Source organism: Rattus norvegicus, chromosome 17, assembly GCF_036323735.1.
Source record: "Rattus norvegicus strain BN/NHsdMcwi chromosome 17, GRCr8, whole genome shotgun sequence".
Taxonomy (NCBI): Eukaryota; Metazoa; Chordata; class Mammalia; order Rodentia; family Muridae; genus Rattus; species Rattus norvegicus.
Genome location: NC_086035.1, coordinates 2887871 through 2905947, shown reverse-complemented (window position 1 = coordinate 2905947; position 18077 = coordinate 2887871). Strand labels below are relative to the sequence as shown.

The following is an 18077-nucleotide window of genomic DNA, read 5'->3' as shown; positions in this document are numbered from 1 at the left end:
ATACAAGCAAATATGCATAAACTCACCTAAGTTCTATACAAAATCATGTTTTGGGGAGGTTGGCTTGATCAATGCATATTGAATTTCCAACTGGAGGGTACCCCTTTGCAGCTGTGTCCAATCCACTTGCACAATTAGTTCAGCTCAGTGGGTTGAGAAGAATGCCGTATGTTCCAGCTGTGTGTTATGTTACATATCTAGCACCTAACATTGCACATAGGGTCCAGGTCAAAGCCATTCTCTCTGCCAGGGAATGGCCCTTACTTATTCAAAATTGGTACGGATACGTGGGGAGTTTCTTATTATTAATAATGTTTTTCTTTTGAAAGAGTCAACGATTGATTGCACATTTTATATTTCATTTCTTATTAATTCGTTCATTTTTATTGGTTATTTGATTTATTTACATTTCACATGTTATCCCTCTTCCTGGTTTCCCCTCTGCAAACCCCCTATTATATTCCTCTTCCGCGCCTACATTGCTGTCCTAGTGCTCACTCAGTCCGATGGTTGGCTGTGAGCATCCACATCTGTATTGGTCAGGCTCTGGCCGAGCCCCTCAGGGAGCAGCCATAGCAGGCTCCTGTCAGCTCATGCTTCTTGGCATCAGCAATAGTGTCTGGGTTTGGTGTCTGCAGATAACATGGATCAGCATGGGGGGGCAGTCTCTGGATGGCCTTTCCTTCAGTCTCTGCTCCATTCTCTGTCCCTGCATTTCCCTTAGACAGGAACAATTGTGTGTTAATATTTTTGAGATGTGTGTGTGGCCCCATCCCTCAACTGGGTCTGCATATGGTCTCTACAGGTTCTCTTTCCCCTTTGTTGGGTATTTCAGCCAATGCCATCCCAGTTGTGTGCTGGGAGCCTCTTGCTTTCCTAGCATCTAGGGCTTTCTAGTGGCTACTCCCAGTTCCTCATTCCCCACTGCTACATACTTCCCTTCCATTTCCTGACCCTCTGTACTTCTTCCTGTCTCTCCCCACAACTAATGCTCTCCCACCCCCACTGCCCGCCCAGCCTTTCCCTCTCCGTCTTTTTGCCTCCTGTAATTATTTTATTCCCTCTTCTAAGTAGGACTGAAGCATCCACATTGGTCTTCCTTCTTGCATTTCATATGGTCTGTGAGTTGTATTGTAGGTATTCTGAGCTTTTTGTCTAACCTCTAGTTATCAATGAGTACATACCATATTTATTCTTTTGTGACTGGGTTACCTCACTCAGGAAGATATTTTCTACTTCCATCCATTTGCCTGTGAGTTTCATGATGTCATTGTTTTTAATAGCTGAGTAGTACTCCATTGTGTAGATGTACCACAGTTTCTGTATCCCTTCCTCTGTTGAGGGACATCTGGGTTCTTTCCAGCTTCTGGTATTATCAATAAGGCTGCTATGAACATAGTGGAGCATGTACCTTTGTTATATGTTGGAACATCTTTTGGGTATATGCCCAGGAGTGATATATCTAGGTCTACAAGGACGACTGTGTCCAATTTTCTGAAGAACAGTCAGAATGGTTTCCAGAGTGTTTGTACCGGCTTGCAAACCCACCAACAATTGAGGAGTGTTTCTCTTCTCCACATCCTTACCAGCATGTGCTCTCACATGAGGTTTTGATCTTAGCCATTCTGACTGGTGTGAGGTAGAATCTCATGGTCATTTTGATTTTCATTTCTCTGATGACTAAGAATGTTGAACATTTTTTTAAATGAAATTTCCCTCTGTTTTTTAAAAATTTTTTAAAAGATTTTACTATATAGCAGTACACTGTAACTGTCTTCAGGCACACCAGAAGAGGGCATCTGATCTTATTTCAGATGGTTTTGAGCCACCAGGTGGTTGCTGGAATTTGAACTTGGGACCGCTGGAAGAGCAGTCAGTGCTCTTAAGCACTGAGCCATGTCTCCAGCCCCAGTGTTTGGATTGTTAATACTTAAATGACTGATTTGGTTTGAGGCTCTCACAATATTCTCGTATATTCTTGTCTCTGCCTCCTAATTTGCTGATTGTCAGCATTTCAGACCATATGATCATTTGATGGAGATGAAATTTAGGGGGTGCCCCCGAGCCATTCGAGATTCATCGTTTGAGAATTCTTTGTTTAGCTCTGTACCCCAAAAGGAAGTTGATAACATTGCTGTTGTGACAGTATTTAATATTAGGGATGAACAGTGCCTTTGTTGTGAAGTCAAAACATAATTTCTAAGAAATGACGGTCTGGTTCCTAGGACTTGTGAACACTGCGTTCCACATTTTGGTTTGCCTGCTACATTTTACTAATTGTTTAGAAACTGATAGACAGGCGGTGATGGGAAGCACTGTTGAGAGAAAGATCAGTAGCCACTGACGGTAAGAAATAAACAGATTAGAGGGCAGTTTGAGGTATTTTTGTGGTGGCTGTGAAGTCTGTGTTCTTTTTAAATTTTTCACACATACAATCATAGATAATGATGGTCAAGTTGACATTATGCCTGGCAGAGTCTTCTTAAGTGTTTGATGAAAGCCTGACTGTATTTTGTGCTTTCGTTCATGGCTTTTTCTCTCCGTTCTCTCATTATGTCAGCAAGACTGCACGCAGTCTTGATTATTGTATCTTTGTGTCTTACTGTGTCTGTGTGTTTTCTATTTCTTTATTGTCCTATTCATTACTCTGTGTTGTATAGGATGGCACATAGCCTGGGATCAGCTTCCCCATCATAAATACATTTTTTAAAAGAATTATTTATTTTATGTCTATGCATACACTGTAGCTGTCTTCAGATAAGCCAGTAGAGGGCATCAGATCCTAACACAGATGGTAGTGAGCCACCCTGTGGTAGCTGGGAATTGAATTCAGTCTACCTGGAAAAGCAGTCAGTGCTCTTAACCACCGAACCATCTTACCAGTACCAATTGTTTGATATTTTAATTTATAGTATTTTTTAAACCTGAGTTGCTATCTCCATCCTGTCTGAGATTCAACCAGTGAGCTCTTTTCTCTTCTTGTCGCCATGTGCCTCCATTGCTGTCATGGACTCTAATCCTTTACAAGTGCAAGTCCAATTCAATGCTTTCAATAATGATTCCTCTTGGCCATGGCCTATTTTATGATATCAGTGAAAATTAACCATATAGTAGGGTTGTGTGGATGATTGGAACACAGTAAATTTCCCCTTCCAACTACACAAACCAGGGAGGACTTTCTTCTACATTAGCTGTAGAGCAGTTAGCATCAGTGCAAATCCTTTAAGGGTTGGAGTGATCCCAAGATTGACAAGTCTAGACTGCCGTGAGGAAAAATCCTGTTAAGAACATTCTCCTTTACTAATAATGAGACCAACGTCAAATGACTTCTCAGCTCTCTCTTCTGTAGAAGATTTTGATGCTAGGAATATTTGTTGAAAGGCGCTTGCTTAAACACAGACTGCCATCTCCTATACTTTTAATATGTGTTATACATTATAGTGTGCTCATCAAATCAAAGTCAGCTGGAGTTCTAAATCAGACCCTGTCTCAAACAAAGGAAATAATCAGAACTGTATTTGTGATAGGCTAGCATATTTCGGTTTTTCTTTCCTTTACTAATTAATCTTAATGGTAAAATTTGATTCCAAGGTAAAAGTTGCCTTTTTTTTTTTTGACTTGTTCTTCATGTACATTCTTTTGATTTCCACATCATACATGGTTTCCAGTGTTCCTGGTATGTTCTGTTAACTGGGTGATTGTGAACTAAGTTACTAACTGAAAAAAGATTCTACTTCTGTAAGCACATGCTATGTACCTAGGCCTTGAGCTTGACTATAAAAGCCATCCCCTGCTTTTTAATAAATTGATTTATTTCTTTTATGTATTCAGTTTACATTCTGAGCACTGCCCTCCTTCCGGTTACACCCTCCCGTAATTCTTCCCCCTTCTCCCCTGAGTCGATGGGCCACATTGCATTATGCAGATCTTCTATTTCGTAGGACTAGTGTAACTACAGTATCTTGGTTTCATACTAACTTCAATGTTTTATTCAGATTCTTGATAGCCTGGTGTGTAGACCCAAAAATGGGCCAGTCAGACGTTCATCAATCATCTAAAATTGATTACCTTACTGTTCATTTGTAATATTAAATAATGTCAAAGAAGGGAAGTTATGAACTTCCTTTTATTCTGTCCCATTCTGGACTGTGACTTTTCCACTTTCAGAGTTCCTGGAGTAGACATTGATATTAAGCTGTGATGAAAAGAGTACAGAATCTTTGATGTAAAGGATTTTCCAATGCCTGGGAAATAGTGAATCACACTAAGTAGAGTTTACCTCAGGGAGAGACTGCTTCCCGGAGGTAAGTAGCATGTTAACCAAGCATCTTACAGATTAGGATGCTAGGATACACATGGTTGTTCCCCTGGATTGTGAGAAAATATGGCTTCAGAAGGTAACACAGGAGACAGCCCTGATTAACCAACAGCCACTAGGTCCATCCCCAGATCACAGAGCAGCCCTTTAACAATCAGCTTAATGGAGCATTGCAGGGTCACAACCACCACTAAGGCCTGGTGTACCATAAAGGATCGATTTTCTTCTTGAGAAAAGCATAGTTCCGCCAGGTGGGCAGGACATCAGGTGACACCATTTGAAAAGGAAAAACACTGTTGTGGTGAGGACTGGCCTGATTGAGCAAGGCTATCCATGAGGACTTCGTGGATAGAGAATTACATAGCTCCTTCTCAAACTCAGCCATATCTTAGAGCTTGTAAGGGCCTGGGGCCTATGACCTGGGGCCTTTCCCTAAGGCCTTGAGGTATGTATTTAAAAAGCAGAGCTTCTTCTTTAAAACCAGGCATATGCTTTTGAGATCTGTTAATGGTCTGGGGCCAGGTCCTGTGGACAGGGGTAGTCTCTGATGCTGAGATTCCAAACATTGCTACCACATGGGGCTGAAGACATCAGTTCCAAAGTAGTGGAGGCGTGGTCTTTAATGTTAATGAGATGGCCCTGTACTCAGTGAGCAACATTGTTTGATCAGATCCCTCCTTAATTTGTCCCTTGTATGGTTGATTCTGCTCACTTCATGGAAGTCTCCCATTTCTTTCCATTTTCCTTGTAGGTAGTAGAAATGCTGCTGTTCTTAAGAAGAAGCTTCCTTAGCAGAAGCCTTAGCTCCTTGCTACCCCACCCCACCTTTTATACTTTCTATCTCTTACTTTTTCTATCTTTTGCATCCTCTGAAGCCTTCCACTTAGGATTCTGTCCCTGAAGAATGACCTGCTCTTTCAGGGTATTGGTGTAGTCAAGAAATGATTGGTGAAATATATTTGCTATGTAAATCTCCTAACTGCCAAGTGGCTAAAATAAGTAGTCACCACTCTATCCTTAAATTGTTCAGATTCAAACTTAGGATGTCTGTGAATTGTTCTCTTTATGCAGGTGAGGGTTGAATGAGTCCATTTGTACATTTGGGAAAGTGAGTCTTTTGTTTATTTTCTGGGGAGTACAGCTTTACCGTTGAGTGTGCCACTGTCTTTCTTCCTCTAAGCAATTTGGGCCCTTTCTTCTGTTGTATGTTCTAAATGAGCCCATCCCTTAGTCTAATCCCAGTTTCCAGCAGGTGTCTCTTGCTGGCCCAAAACCGGGAAATAAGGAGACAAAGTGTGGAGCAGAGACTGAAGGAAAGGCCATCCAGAGACTGACCCACCTGGGGATCCATCCCATATACAGTCACCAAACTCAGACACTATCGCAGATGCCAAGAAGTGCTTGCTGACAGGAGCCTGATATAGCTGTCTCCTGGGAGGCTTGGCCATAGCCTGACAAATATAGAGTTGGAGGCTCACAGCCAACTACTGGACTGGGTCCGGGGTCCCCAATGGAGGAGTTAAAGAAAGGATTGGAGGAGCTGAAGGAAGAACAACAATATCAGTCGAGCAGACCCCCCTCCCCAGAGCTCCCAGGGACTAAACATCTAACAAAAGAGTACACATGGAGTGACCCTTTGCTTCAGCTACATATGTAGCAGAAAATGGCCTTGTTGGACTTCAGTGGGAGGAGTGGCACTTGGGCCTGTGAAGGCTTGATGATTCTGTGTAGGGTAATGCCAGTTAGGCAGGTGAGATGGGTGGGTTTTTCAGAAGCAGGGGAGGGGCTATGTGATAGGGGGTTTCTGAAGGGGAAAACAGGAAAGGTGATAACATTTGAAGTGTAAATAAAGATAATATCCAGTAAAAGAAAAGAAAAGAAAAGAAAGAAATGGAATCTTCTACAGAAGATTCCTTGAGACACAGAGCACTCAGGATGAGGATAAATGCACTTCAGGTCAAATGACTGCAGTCAGTTCCTTAAACTGAAACAGGTGTGCACTCTGAGGGATTTTTCTTATTGGAATATTTACTATGGGAACCCATCCCCCTTTTTTTGTGGAGCTCATGAGTTGATAAGAAAAATCGTTATCTAGGCCATATCTTCTGGTGGAAGCTTACATATGTAAGGATGATGAAGATGGGAACTCTTTTTCTTTTTCTTCCTGCCACACTCTGGCAAGAGAGATCACTATTTTTCTACCATTAGAGGTTCCGTGTTAGGAAACCTGGTATATGCTGAAGACCAGCTGAGGCATAAAGACACGACTGTATTCTTCAACTTGCCATTGTTGAAGTCATTGTTTTACTCGTTGGACAACATTCTATGAGACATTTCTCTATATCCACTTCATCCATAATAGAGATATTCATGCTTTGGGTTCTGTTCATCTGGAAAACCTCTGCTACTGCAGATATGTGTTTTCACCTCCCACTGAGGAAGATGTGCTGGCTACCAATAGTGCTTCACTGTGATTGGCATCCACTTCCTGCTTTTCTCCCAGTGTTGTCTAGAGTCTCATATTGAAAGAGCAAGATAAATGCCATTTCTGGAGAATCATTTTGAAAGGGAAAGATGAATCCCATTTATCTCCACTGAGGCAACCATTTTGTATTCATTTGTAAGACCAGGCCTGATTTTAAAAACAGCCATAAATCACCAGCTTAAGAAGTAGACAATTATTAATATAAAGTCCTGAAACACCAGCTCTAGGAACAGACCATAAAACCTAGAACAGATTCATAAAACCATACCCCCAGAGACCAGCCAGGGGATAACCACAAAAAATGGGAAATTTCTTTTCTCAGGATAGGCCATCTGCACTGGGCAGCCCTATTTCATTATATGGTTAGAAGTTCATGACAAAGGCATGCAGACCACTGACAACCTGTGGCTCCAGAGCGTCATTTGTCTGGGGTTGCTATTTCAAATCATGATTGACCCCTGAATGATGATTGTTTCTGCACAATAACCCTCTTTGTTTTTGTATACTATCAGAGTCTGGGGTCTTCAACAATTTTCAGACCCTTACATCGTATAGCAGATGAATATTAGCTACAATTTTCCTTATGCAAATGTGAAATTACAGAAACAAACATCATATTTTGTGTCCTAAAAGCTCTCTTTAATTATTAGTATCCTTGGAACCATTCTGCCAAGGGGTCATGTAGTGAAAATTGGACTTTAGAAGCTATCCATCTTGATTCAAGGGGGTTTAGTATGAGTGGAGGAGGAGGGGCAGAAAGAGGGTGGTAGAAAAGAAGAGGAAGGGGAAAAAGAACAAGAAGAGGAACAAAAATAACAAGGAGTAGGAGAAAAAGAAGATGAGGAAGAGGAGAAGAAATACACCAGGAAGAGGAGGAGCAGCACTAGGAAGAGGAAGATGAGGACAAGGAGTAGAAGAAGGAGGGGGAATAAATTCCTGCTTAGTGGTGGAAGACAGAAAGGTCGGCTATTGGAGGACAGACAAATGGGATACTGAAACACAAATCTTGTAGAACTAAAAAGGGTCATCTCCTAGAGTACAATGATGGGCCAGAAAACTTGCTACTCCATCCCTTCAGCGCACTCTAATCCTAATGGAGGTGCTCATGTCACTCAAGATTCACTGGCCAGTCAGGGCGTTTTTGACAACCCTACAATCAGGAGAAAAAGAGTGTTCTTCCGGGTTCTTTTGTTCCTGCTGCAAGTTCCACTCTACTACAGAGCAGGCTTGAATGGTTGGTGGGACATGCTTTGAACTCTGCTGCTGAGTGCCTTACCGGAGTGCCAACCCTGAATTACCAAGTCCAATCATGGTGAGCATGTGACTACTGCCCCTTACCTGAATTAGCAGTGGACTGAGAAGGGGGAGGCAGGGAGGTGGCCCTCCCATGCATGGGCTTGGTCAGAACTAGCAGCCACCTTGTAGATTCCTTGTGGTCCTAGTCATTAGGTGTTCTCAAGTGTTCAGTTTGGGAGCTGCATCTGTGCAAAGCCTTTGGAGCAAGGGATTTCTGTTAGAAACATCATGGGCAGGATGCCATATTCACTGACCTAGTTTCTCAGTATCTTCCAGAACTTGTCCCTTGCTATTTAAAATCAATTTGGAGTGAATTTTGTCAGTATCATAAACTACACCTCAAAGGCTAGGTAGCCCTCGAATTTAATCTGTGATGGGAACAGGAGAATCTATGATGTAGGATCGTCCAATGCTTAAAAAATAGTAAGAGGCACTGTGGATTGCTCTGGTGCTGTTTGTATTTTCATGTTAATTCCATTTACCCCAGAGGGACTGCCTAGGATGAGGAGTATTTCACATACTCAGGTGCCTTCATTGGAAACTTCTCCCCATTTTAACATGTAAAATATAGGCTAGAGCAGGTTATTGGGCTGGGGAGGGGAAGGTGGAGCTGAAAAAGTTTAGGGAGAAGGAGCGATGTGAGGGAAGGTGGAGGAAGGAAAATGGAAGTGAAGCAGGTGGCCTACAGCATGTGTATTGGTCCCCAGAGCAATGGCCTTGCTTTCCCCTTGATTTAAGTTTCTAAATTCTTAAGATAAAGGGAAGTACCACAACCGAGTTTTAAAATTACCTATTTGAGTCATGGACTGAACTGTGCATTGCAGTAACAGGGAAAGGATTTGTATGTGGAGCAGGACTTCTGCCCTCAGAACAGTGCAGGAGGAACAGTGTCCTGTGTACAGTGCAGAGTGAAACAGGGTAGGCAACAGCTAGATCACAGACTAATTGAAGTTTGAAGCATTCATCTGCAGGGCTCACCTTTATGAATAAAGTCCTGCCTGACTTAGGGTGTGTGATTTTGTAATTTCCTAACGAGTGTTAATTCATACCACATAACACATAATTCATAACACACAAGATTGGTGGGTGAGACTCTGGGACCCACTCCTGGAAGACAGTCTTACAACACCTTCCAAGATGTTCCAAGAGTGGACAGTAGGAAGGAGAAAGGACCTTTCTTTAGTGTTTTCTGAGGTCTCTGTCCTTGGCGTGGGGGGTGGGGGTAGCTACAAACAAAGAGGATCCTGTGTATGAATTGACTTCACTGACAACTTCGTGTGGAAGTGTGGATCACAGGAGACCTGTTTTGTCTCAGTTTCTTGACCAGCATACCTCCAGTAGGGGAGATGCTAAGTTCCTAAGACTTAGCTGTGTGGTTCAAGCTAATGAGGGATAGGGGAAGCCGAGCAGTCAGACACACCAGTGGGAGATAGCAAGCAGTGTGTTCTAGGATTCCCCTTAGACACATCCATTAGGAAATCTGAGGGAGATCACAGTCCCACCGTGGTGAGTGTGAGGACCCCAGACCCCAGACCCCAGACGTGGAAGAGTACCCTGGTGGATCTATCAGAGTCTAATGTGTTAGACTAGGATGAGCTGTGATCCACACTGTTTTGTTGGTATATGTGTTGATCTGTGGAGATGCACTGGGCTTTCTTTCTTTCCTTAGTGAGAGGGCATTCCTTGAGGAGGGGAGAATCTGGATTTCTAGCCATTGCTGTGTTGCTGCTACTTTCTCTATGCAGTGCACACACTGAAGCTTATAGTGTGTTGTACACGGACTTGTAGGGAATATTGAGGTCCAGTTTGTAGAAGTTCCAAATGAAATAACTCGACAAGTTCGGTAGGAGTGAAATCAAAGTTTGTGGCTTATCCAGAAAAAGGTAGTTTCAAATAACCAAGTGCTGAAAGGAAAGCATAAATTGAAATGCAAGGAGATTATCACCCTTAAACAGAAGATCCTTTCTATGGACTTGAAATCTTAGAAGATGCCATGAGAATAACACGCTTTCCTACTAACCCTCCAATTAATGGAAGGAGTAGGCAAAGTGATTCCTAGTCCCAGTAAAAGATTCTACAACTGTTATTCATCTGTGATGGGGTCCAGCCCAGTTTAGAAGCAAGACTCAAGAAGACCACTTATTTCTTGTGGGTTGGAAACAAGAAGGATGCAAAGGTCATGGATGCTTGCTCTGTGGTTCCAATTCAGCACTCTTCCAGCCATCTCTGTTCTGCAGAGTCAGAGCCCCATTGATGAGCCTGTTGAGTTCATTACTTGAGGCCATGAGGATGAAGATTCAGTTGTATTTCCTGACCACATGATGTTGAGGTACAAAACATGAGTCATCTGCTGTGGAGAGCTGCATACACAATGTAGAAGTAACCAAAACAACAGCTATGTTACAAGTTGCCCCGTAAAATGTAAGCCACATATGTCTGAGACAGAGCCAAAGGTCTTGCCTTTTGACCTGGAGGTTTCTCGCCTTGCTCCATCTACTGATGTACCCATCCCTGTTTATTGCAATGGGAAGTGATATTCTGTGCCGTTTTTTTCTTTTATTGGATACTTTTTTGTTTACATTTCAAATGTTATTCCCTTTCCCAGATTCCCGGACATAAGCCCCCTATGCTATCCCCCTCTCCTTCATTATAAGGGTGTTCCCCACCCCAACCACCCTCCCTTCCCGCCCTCCTGACTTTCCCTTACACTGGGGGTCAGGTGTTCACCCTTCGTAGGACCAAGGGATTTTCCTCCTATTGTTGCCCAGCAAAGCCATCCTCTGGTACATTATCAAGCTGGAACCATCGCTTAGTTCATGTATAGTCTTTGGTAGTGGTTTAGTCCCTGGGAGCTCTGTTGTTGTTATGGGGTGGCAAGCCCCTTCAGCGTTTTCAGTCCCTTCTCTAATTCCTCCAACAGGGATCCCATTCTCAGTTCAATGGTTTGCTGCTTGCATTTGCCTCTGTATTGGACATGCTCTTGCTGTGCCTCTGAGGAGACAGCTATATTTGGCTCCTGTCAGCATGCAGTTCTTAGTGTCATTAATCTTATTTAGTTTTGTTGGATATATATGGCTCCAAATGGCTATTCCTTCTGTCTCTTCTCCAAACTATTCTTCCATATACCCTCCTTTTAAGAAGGAGTTAAGCATCCACACTTTGCTTGTCCTTCTTGAACATCATGTGGTCTGTGGATTGCATCTTGGGTAATTCGAGCTTTTGGGCTAATTTCCACTTATCAGTGAGTGCATACCATGTGTATTTTTCTGTGATTGGGTTACTTCACTCAGGATGATATTTTCTAGTTCAATCCATTTGCCTACAAATTCCATGAAGTCAATATTTTGATAGCTGAGTGGTACTCCATGGGGTAGATGTACCACATTTTCTGTATCAATTCTTCTGTTGAAGGTCATCTGGTTTCTTTCCAGCATTTGCTATGATAAATAAGACTGTTGTCAACATAGTAGAGCATGTGTCTTTTTCGTGTGTTGGAGCTCCTTTTCCGTATATGCCCAGGAGAGGTATACTGGGTCCACACGTAGTGGAATGACCAGTTTTCTGAGGACCTTTCAGATTGATTTCGAGCGTGGTTGTACCAGTTTGCATTCCCACCAACAATGGAGGAGTGTTCCTCTTTCTCCACATCCTCGCCAGCATTTGTGGTCACCTGAGATTTTGATCTTAGCCATTCTGACTGGTGTGAAGTGGAATCTTAGGGTTGTTTTGATTTTCTTTTCCATTATGAGTAAGGATTCCAATGTGACTAAGCTGAGTATTCTTTATTCAGCTCTGTACCCATTTTTAATAGGGTTATTTGACTCCTTTCTTGAATTCTCTGTATATTTTGCATATTAGCCTTCTATCAGATGTAGGATTGGCAAAGATCTTTTCCCAATCTGTTGGTTGCCGTTTTGTCCTATTGACAGTGTCCTTTGCCTTACATAAGCTTTGCAGTTTTATGAGCCCCATGTGTCGATTCTTGATCTTGGAGCTTAAGCCATTGGTGTTTTGTTCAGAAATTTTGCCCAGTGCCCATGTGATCGAGACTCTTCCTCACTTTTTGCCTATTAGTTTGAGTGTATCTGGCTTTATGTGGAGGTCCTTGATCCACTTGGACTTAAGCTATGGACAGGGTGATAAGAATGGTTCCATTTGCATTCCTGTACATGCTGACCTCCAGCTGAACCAGCACAAATTGTTATGAATGCTATCTTTTGTCTATTGAATGGTTTTAGCTTTTTAATCAAAGATCAAGTGACCATAGGTGTGTGGGTTCATTTCTGGGTCTTCAGTTCTGTTCCACTGATCTACCTGCCTGTCTGTGTTCCAATTCCATACAGTTTTTATCGCTATTGTTCTGTAATACTGTTTGAGGTCAGAGATGATGATTCCCATAGAAGTTCTCTCTCTTTTTTTTTCCTTAGGAATATGTCAACCAATTGTTTATTACACAGCATGAACAAACACGAACATCAAGCCTTTTCCAGATCTTGCCGAGAAGCCTATGGTGTCAAAACTCAGGGGAAAACAAGAGGCAGGACCAGGAGTTAGACCAGCTAGGCCTCATGGAGAAATACAGGGTAGCACACATTGAACTCTGAACATCACAAGTGTGCACACACCCACACATGCACCTGTAAAAAACGAGTCCCCCATCTCCAATGGCTCATTCTAATCTATTCTGTGTATTTATTAAAGATAACAAATTTGCCTTTATTACAAATTTCTCTGCAAACTAGAAAATCTAAAATAAAAGATCTATTCCAATTACCTTCTAAATCAAACTATCAGGCTTTGACTCATGCTCAATTCTTGGGTAAATCTGTCATTCCCATGAATCCAAATGTCACACATCCTATATAATTTAAAGGTTAACAATTAGAAGAGATTTCCCCAGCACCAAGAAAAGTTTAATCTTAACAAAAAAACAGCTTTCACATCTGCTGCATGGCACCGTTAACGGCAAGAACGGTGTACAATTCAAACTGCCCTAATTCTTCTGGTTCTGCTGGATTTTAGCATTCTCAGAAGGATCCCATCTCTGATAATGGCAGAAAGTAAAGAGACATCTGAATGGCTCATCTCGTCTCTCATTTCCTTCAAGCTGTCTTTGTCTCTGCTCAATCCGAACAAATCTTCTCATTCTTGCTTTGGGGTCTATCAGCACCGACAACAGTGTGCGGACCCTTCTCTTGGGAAAGGCGCTTTGAACTTCCCTCATGATTCTTTCACTTCTGTTCTCCACAGGCTGGCTCTTACGGAGATGAACCCTTTGACGACGATGATATTTTGTCGGCGTGGCACTGGGGTTCAGGGTTAGCTTTTTCATGACCTTTACTAGTGTTTCTGGTTGTAGGATTTCTGAATCATCCGGCGAGTCCCCTTCATCTTCCCTCTGAGATCCATCATTCATCTGAGTTTCTGGGTTCACAACTGGGTCGACTTTCTTGGTTGGCTCGTCCATGGCGGTGGGCAGAAGCCTCAAAAGCTAGCTCCGAACAAAATTGCTAGCTAGTCTTTGGAAAGACCTACACTCTAGCCCCACATAGCAGAGACTGAAGCCCAGAAGTTCTCTTATTGTTAAGGATAGTTTTCGCTATCCTGGGTTTTTTGTTATTCCAAACGAATTTGCAAATTGTTCTTTCTAACTCTTTGAAGAATTGAGTTGGAATTTTGATGGGGATTGAACTCAATCTGTAGATTGCTTTTGGGAAGATGGCCATTTTTAACCTATTAATCTTTCCAATCCATGAGCATGGGAGATCTTTCCATCTTTTGAGATCTTCCTCAATTTCTTTCTTCAGAGACTTGAAGTTCTTTCACTTGCTTGGATAGAGTTGCACCAAGGTATTTTATGTTATTTGAGACTATTGTGAAGGAATGCCTTTTCTCTCATTTCTTTCTCAGCCTGTTTATCCTTTGAGTAGAGGAAGACTACTTATTTGTTTGAGTTACTTTTATACCAAGCCACTTTGCTGAAGTTGTTTATCAGGCTTAGTAGTTCTCTGGTGGAACTTTTGGGGTCAATAAGTATATTATCATATCATCTGCACATAGTGATATTTTGACTTCTTCGTTTCCAATTTGCATTCCTTTGACCTCCTTTTGTTGTCCGATTGCTCTGGCTAGGATTTCAAGTAGTATATTGAACAGGTAGGGAGAGATTGGGCAGCCTTGTCTAGTCCCCGAATTTAGTGGGATTGCTTCAAGTTTATCTCCATTTAGTTTAATACTGGCTACTGGTTTGCTGTGTATTGCTTTTACTATGTTTATGTATGGGCCTTGAACTCCTGATCTTTCCGAGACTTTTATTGTGAAGGGGTGTTGAATTTTCTCAAATGCTTTCTGAGCATCTAATGAAATGATCATGTAGTTTTTTTCTTTGAATTTGTTTATATAGTGGATTACGTTGATGGATTTCTGTATGTTGAAACATCCCTGCATCCCTGGGATGAAGCCTACTTTATCATGATGGATGATAATTTTGATGTGTTCTTGGATTAGGTTTGCAAGAATTTTATTGAATAATTCTGTGTCAATATTCACAAAGGAAATTTGTCTGAAGTTCTCTTTCTTTGTTGGGTTTTTGTGTGGTTTGTGTCTGTTTGTATTTTGTGGAATAGTTTGGACAGTACTGGTACGATATCTTCTATGAAAGTCTGAGAGAATTCTGTAATAAACCCATGTGGTCCTGGGCTCTTTTGGGGTGGGAGACTTTTAATAACTGCTGCTGTTTCTTTAGGAGGGATAGGATTGTTTAGATTGTTTAGTTAATCCTTATTTAACGTTGGTATCTGGTACTTGTCTAAAAAATTGTCCATTTCCTCCAGATTGTCCAGTTTTGTTGAATATAGGCTTTTGTAGTGGGATCTGATGATTATTTTAATCTCCTCAGATTCTGTTGTTATGTCTCCCTTTTCATTTCTGATGTTGTGAATTTGGATACACTCTCTGTGCCCTCTGGTTAGTCTGGCTAAGTGTTAATTTATCTTGTTGATTTTCTCAAAGAACCAGCTCCTGATTTTGTGGATTCTTTGTATAGTCCTTTTCTTTTCTACTTGGTTGATTTCAGCCCTGAGTTGGATTATTTTCTGCCTTCTACTCCTCATGGGTGTATTTCCTTCCTTTTGTTCTAGAGCTTTTCTGTGTGCTGTCAAGCTGCTGATTGATGTATGTTCTCTCCTATTCCTTTTTGGAGGCACTCAGAGCTATGAGTTTTCCTCTTAGAACTGCTTTCATAGTGTCCCATAAGTTTGGATACGTTGTGCCTTCTTTTTCATTAATTTCTAAAAGGTCTTTAATTTCTTTCTTTATTTCTTCCTTGTTATCATTGAGTAGAGCTTTGTTCAACTTCCATGTATATGTGGGCTTTCTGTCATTATTGTTGTTATTGAAGACCTTAGTCTATGGTGATCTGATTGGATGCATGGGATTATTTTAATCTTTTTATATCTGTTGAAGTCTGTTTTGTGACTGGTTATATGGTCAATTTTGGAGAAGGTACCATGAGGTGCTGAGATGAAGGTATAGTCTTTTGTTTTAGGATGAAATGTTCTATAAATATTTCTTAAGTCCATTTGGTTCATAACGTCTGTTAGTTTCTCTATGTCTCTGTTTAATTTGTATTTCCATGATCTATCCATTGATAAGAGTAGGGTTCTCCTACTATTATTGTGTGAGGTGCAATGTATGCTTTGAGCTTCAGGAAGTTTTTTTGGGGGGAGGAGGTTATTTTTTTTTTTGGTTTTTCTTTTTTTTAAGGAGAATGTAGATGCCATTGCATTTGGAGCATAGATATTTAGGATTGAGAGTTCATCTTGGTGGATTTTTCCTTCGATGAGTATGAAATTTTCTTCCTTATCTTCTTTGATAACTTTTGTTTGCAAGTCGATTTTATTTGATATTTCAATGGCTACTCCAGCTTGTTTCTTCAGATCAATTGCTTGGAAAGTTGTTTTCCAGCATTTTACTCTGAAGTAGTATCTGTCTTTGTCTCTGAGTTGTGTTTCCTGTATGTAGCAAAATGCTGGGTCCTCTTTACATATCCAGTCTGTTAGTCTACATCTTTTTATCGGGGAGTCGAGTCCATTGATGTTAAACTATATTAAGGAATAGTGATTTATGTTTCCTGTTAGTTTTGTTGTTAGAGGTGGAATTATGTTTGTTTGGTTCTCTGCTTTTGGGTTCATTGCATGAGATTTTTCTAGGATTTAGTTTTCTTCCATGGTTTGGAGTTTTCCACATATTGTCCTTTGTAGGGCTGGATTTTTAGAAAGAAATTGTGTAAATTTTGCTTTGTAATAGAATATCTTGGTTTCTCCATCTATATTAATTGAGAGTTTTGCTGGATACAGTAGCATGCACTGGCATTTGTGTTCTCCTAGTATTCTTATGACATCTGCCCAGGATCTTCTGGCTTTCATAGTCTCTGGTGAGAAGTCTGGTGTAATTCTTATAGGTCTGCCCTTATATGTGACTTGACCTTTTTTCCTTACTGCTTTTAATATTCTTTCTTTGTTGTGTGCATTTGGCCTTTTAAGTATAATGTGACAGGAGCAATTTCTTTTCTGGTCCATCCTATTTGGAGTTTTGTAGTCTTCTTGTATATTTATGAGCATCTCTTTCTTTAAGTTAGGGATGTTTTCTTCTATAATTTTGTTGAAGATATTTACTGGCCCTTTAAGTTAGGAGTCTTCACTTTCTCCTATACCTATTGTCCTTAGGTTTAATCTTCTCATTGTGTCCTAGATTTCCTGGATGTTTAGGTCTAGGAGATTTTTGCATTTTACATTATATTTGATGGTTGTGTCAATGTTTTCTATGGTATCTTCTGCCCCTGAGATTCTCTCTTCTATCTCTTGTATTCCGTGGTGACACTTGCACCTGCGACTCCTGATCTCTTTCCTAGGTTTTCTATCTCCAGGGTTATCTCCCTTAGTGCTTTCTTTATTGTTTGTATTTCCATTTTTAAATCATGGATCGTTTGGTTCAATTCCTTTACCTGTTTGGTTGTATTTTCTTGTAATGCTTGAAGGGATTTTTGTGTTTCCTCTTTAAGGGCTTCTACTTGTTTACTTGTTCTGTGCTGTATTTCTTTAAGGGAGTTATTTATGTTCTCCATCATCATCGTAAAATGTGATTTTAAATCCAAATCTTGCTTTTCCAGTGTGTTTGGAAATCCAGAGTTTGATTTGCTCAGAGAACTGGGCTCTGATGATGCCTAGTAGTCTTGGTTCCTGTTGATTAGGATGCTGTGCTGGTTGTCTCTGGTGTTAGCTTGTGTTGCTGTCTCTGACAGTGGCTTGACCCTCCTGTAGGTCTGTTTTCTTTCAGCTGAATCTGGGAACAGAGACCTACTCCTGGTTTTTTTTGACCTGAAGCCTCCAGGTGGGTTGCTGGCACAGAAGTGTTGGCCTTACCTCTGCTCATGGTGTGTAGGCTATGCTGGTGACTGGCTTTCAGCTTTTGGCACAAGCAGAAACCGGAAGGTTCCTGCCCCTGACTGCTTCTAGGTCCCTGTGCCCAAAGGGCACAGATGGCTCTAAGCAATTTCCTCTTGAGTGAGGAATGTGGGCAGAAAGTAGTTGGTTCCCCTGAGTTCTAAGGATTGTTTGCACTTCTGAGGATCCAGGTTTCTCCCCTACAGGATTTGGGTAGAGGGAGCTGTGGGACCAGTTCAGTTCATCTCCAGGCTCCAGCAGAAACTACTAGCAGGTTCCTGCCACTGACTACAGCTCTATTCCTGTATCCAGAGGCTACTATGCAAGTTCCCCTTGGACCAGGAATGTGATCAGAAGTGGGCAGAAGTGGCGGTCTGTCCTGAGGTCTCAGATTTGTCCTCATTTCTGGGAATTTAGCTCTCTCCCCTATGGGATTTGGGTGCTGGGACCTGTGGGATTCATTCAGTTCAGTTCCAGACACATCCAGAAACCAGAAGTGTCCTGTCCCAGAAGTCTTTTGCCTTGTGTGTCCAGA

General features: G+C 41.5%; 2 protein-coding genes across 3 annotated transcripts in view; one reads left to right on the top strand and one right to left on the bottom strand.

Annotated features, from left to right (window-relative positions):
• Zfp431l10 (zinc finger protein 431 like 10) overlaps positions 1–18077 on the top strand; it is a 104182-nt gene that overhangs the window by 65537 nt on the left and 20568 nt on the right. The gene's annotated exons all lie outside the window — the stretch shown is intronic.
• Positions 13093–15110, bottom strand: Dppa3l2 (developmental pluripotency associated 3 like 2). The gene has a single exon (XM_039096319.2). It carries the CDS (start codon positions 13564–13566, stop codon positions 13093–13095), a length of 474 nt encoding a protein of 157 aa, XP_038952247.1. The 5' UTR covers positions 13567–15110.

What these genes read in the sequence shown, in the direction of transcription:
- Dppa3l2 (XM_039096319.2), bottom strand. Translation starts at nt 13,566, where the DNA reads ATGGACGAGCCAACCAAGAAAGTCGACCCAGTTGTGAACCCAGAAACT.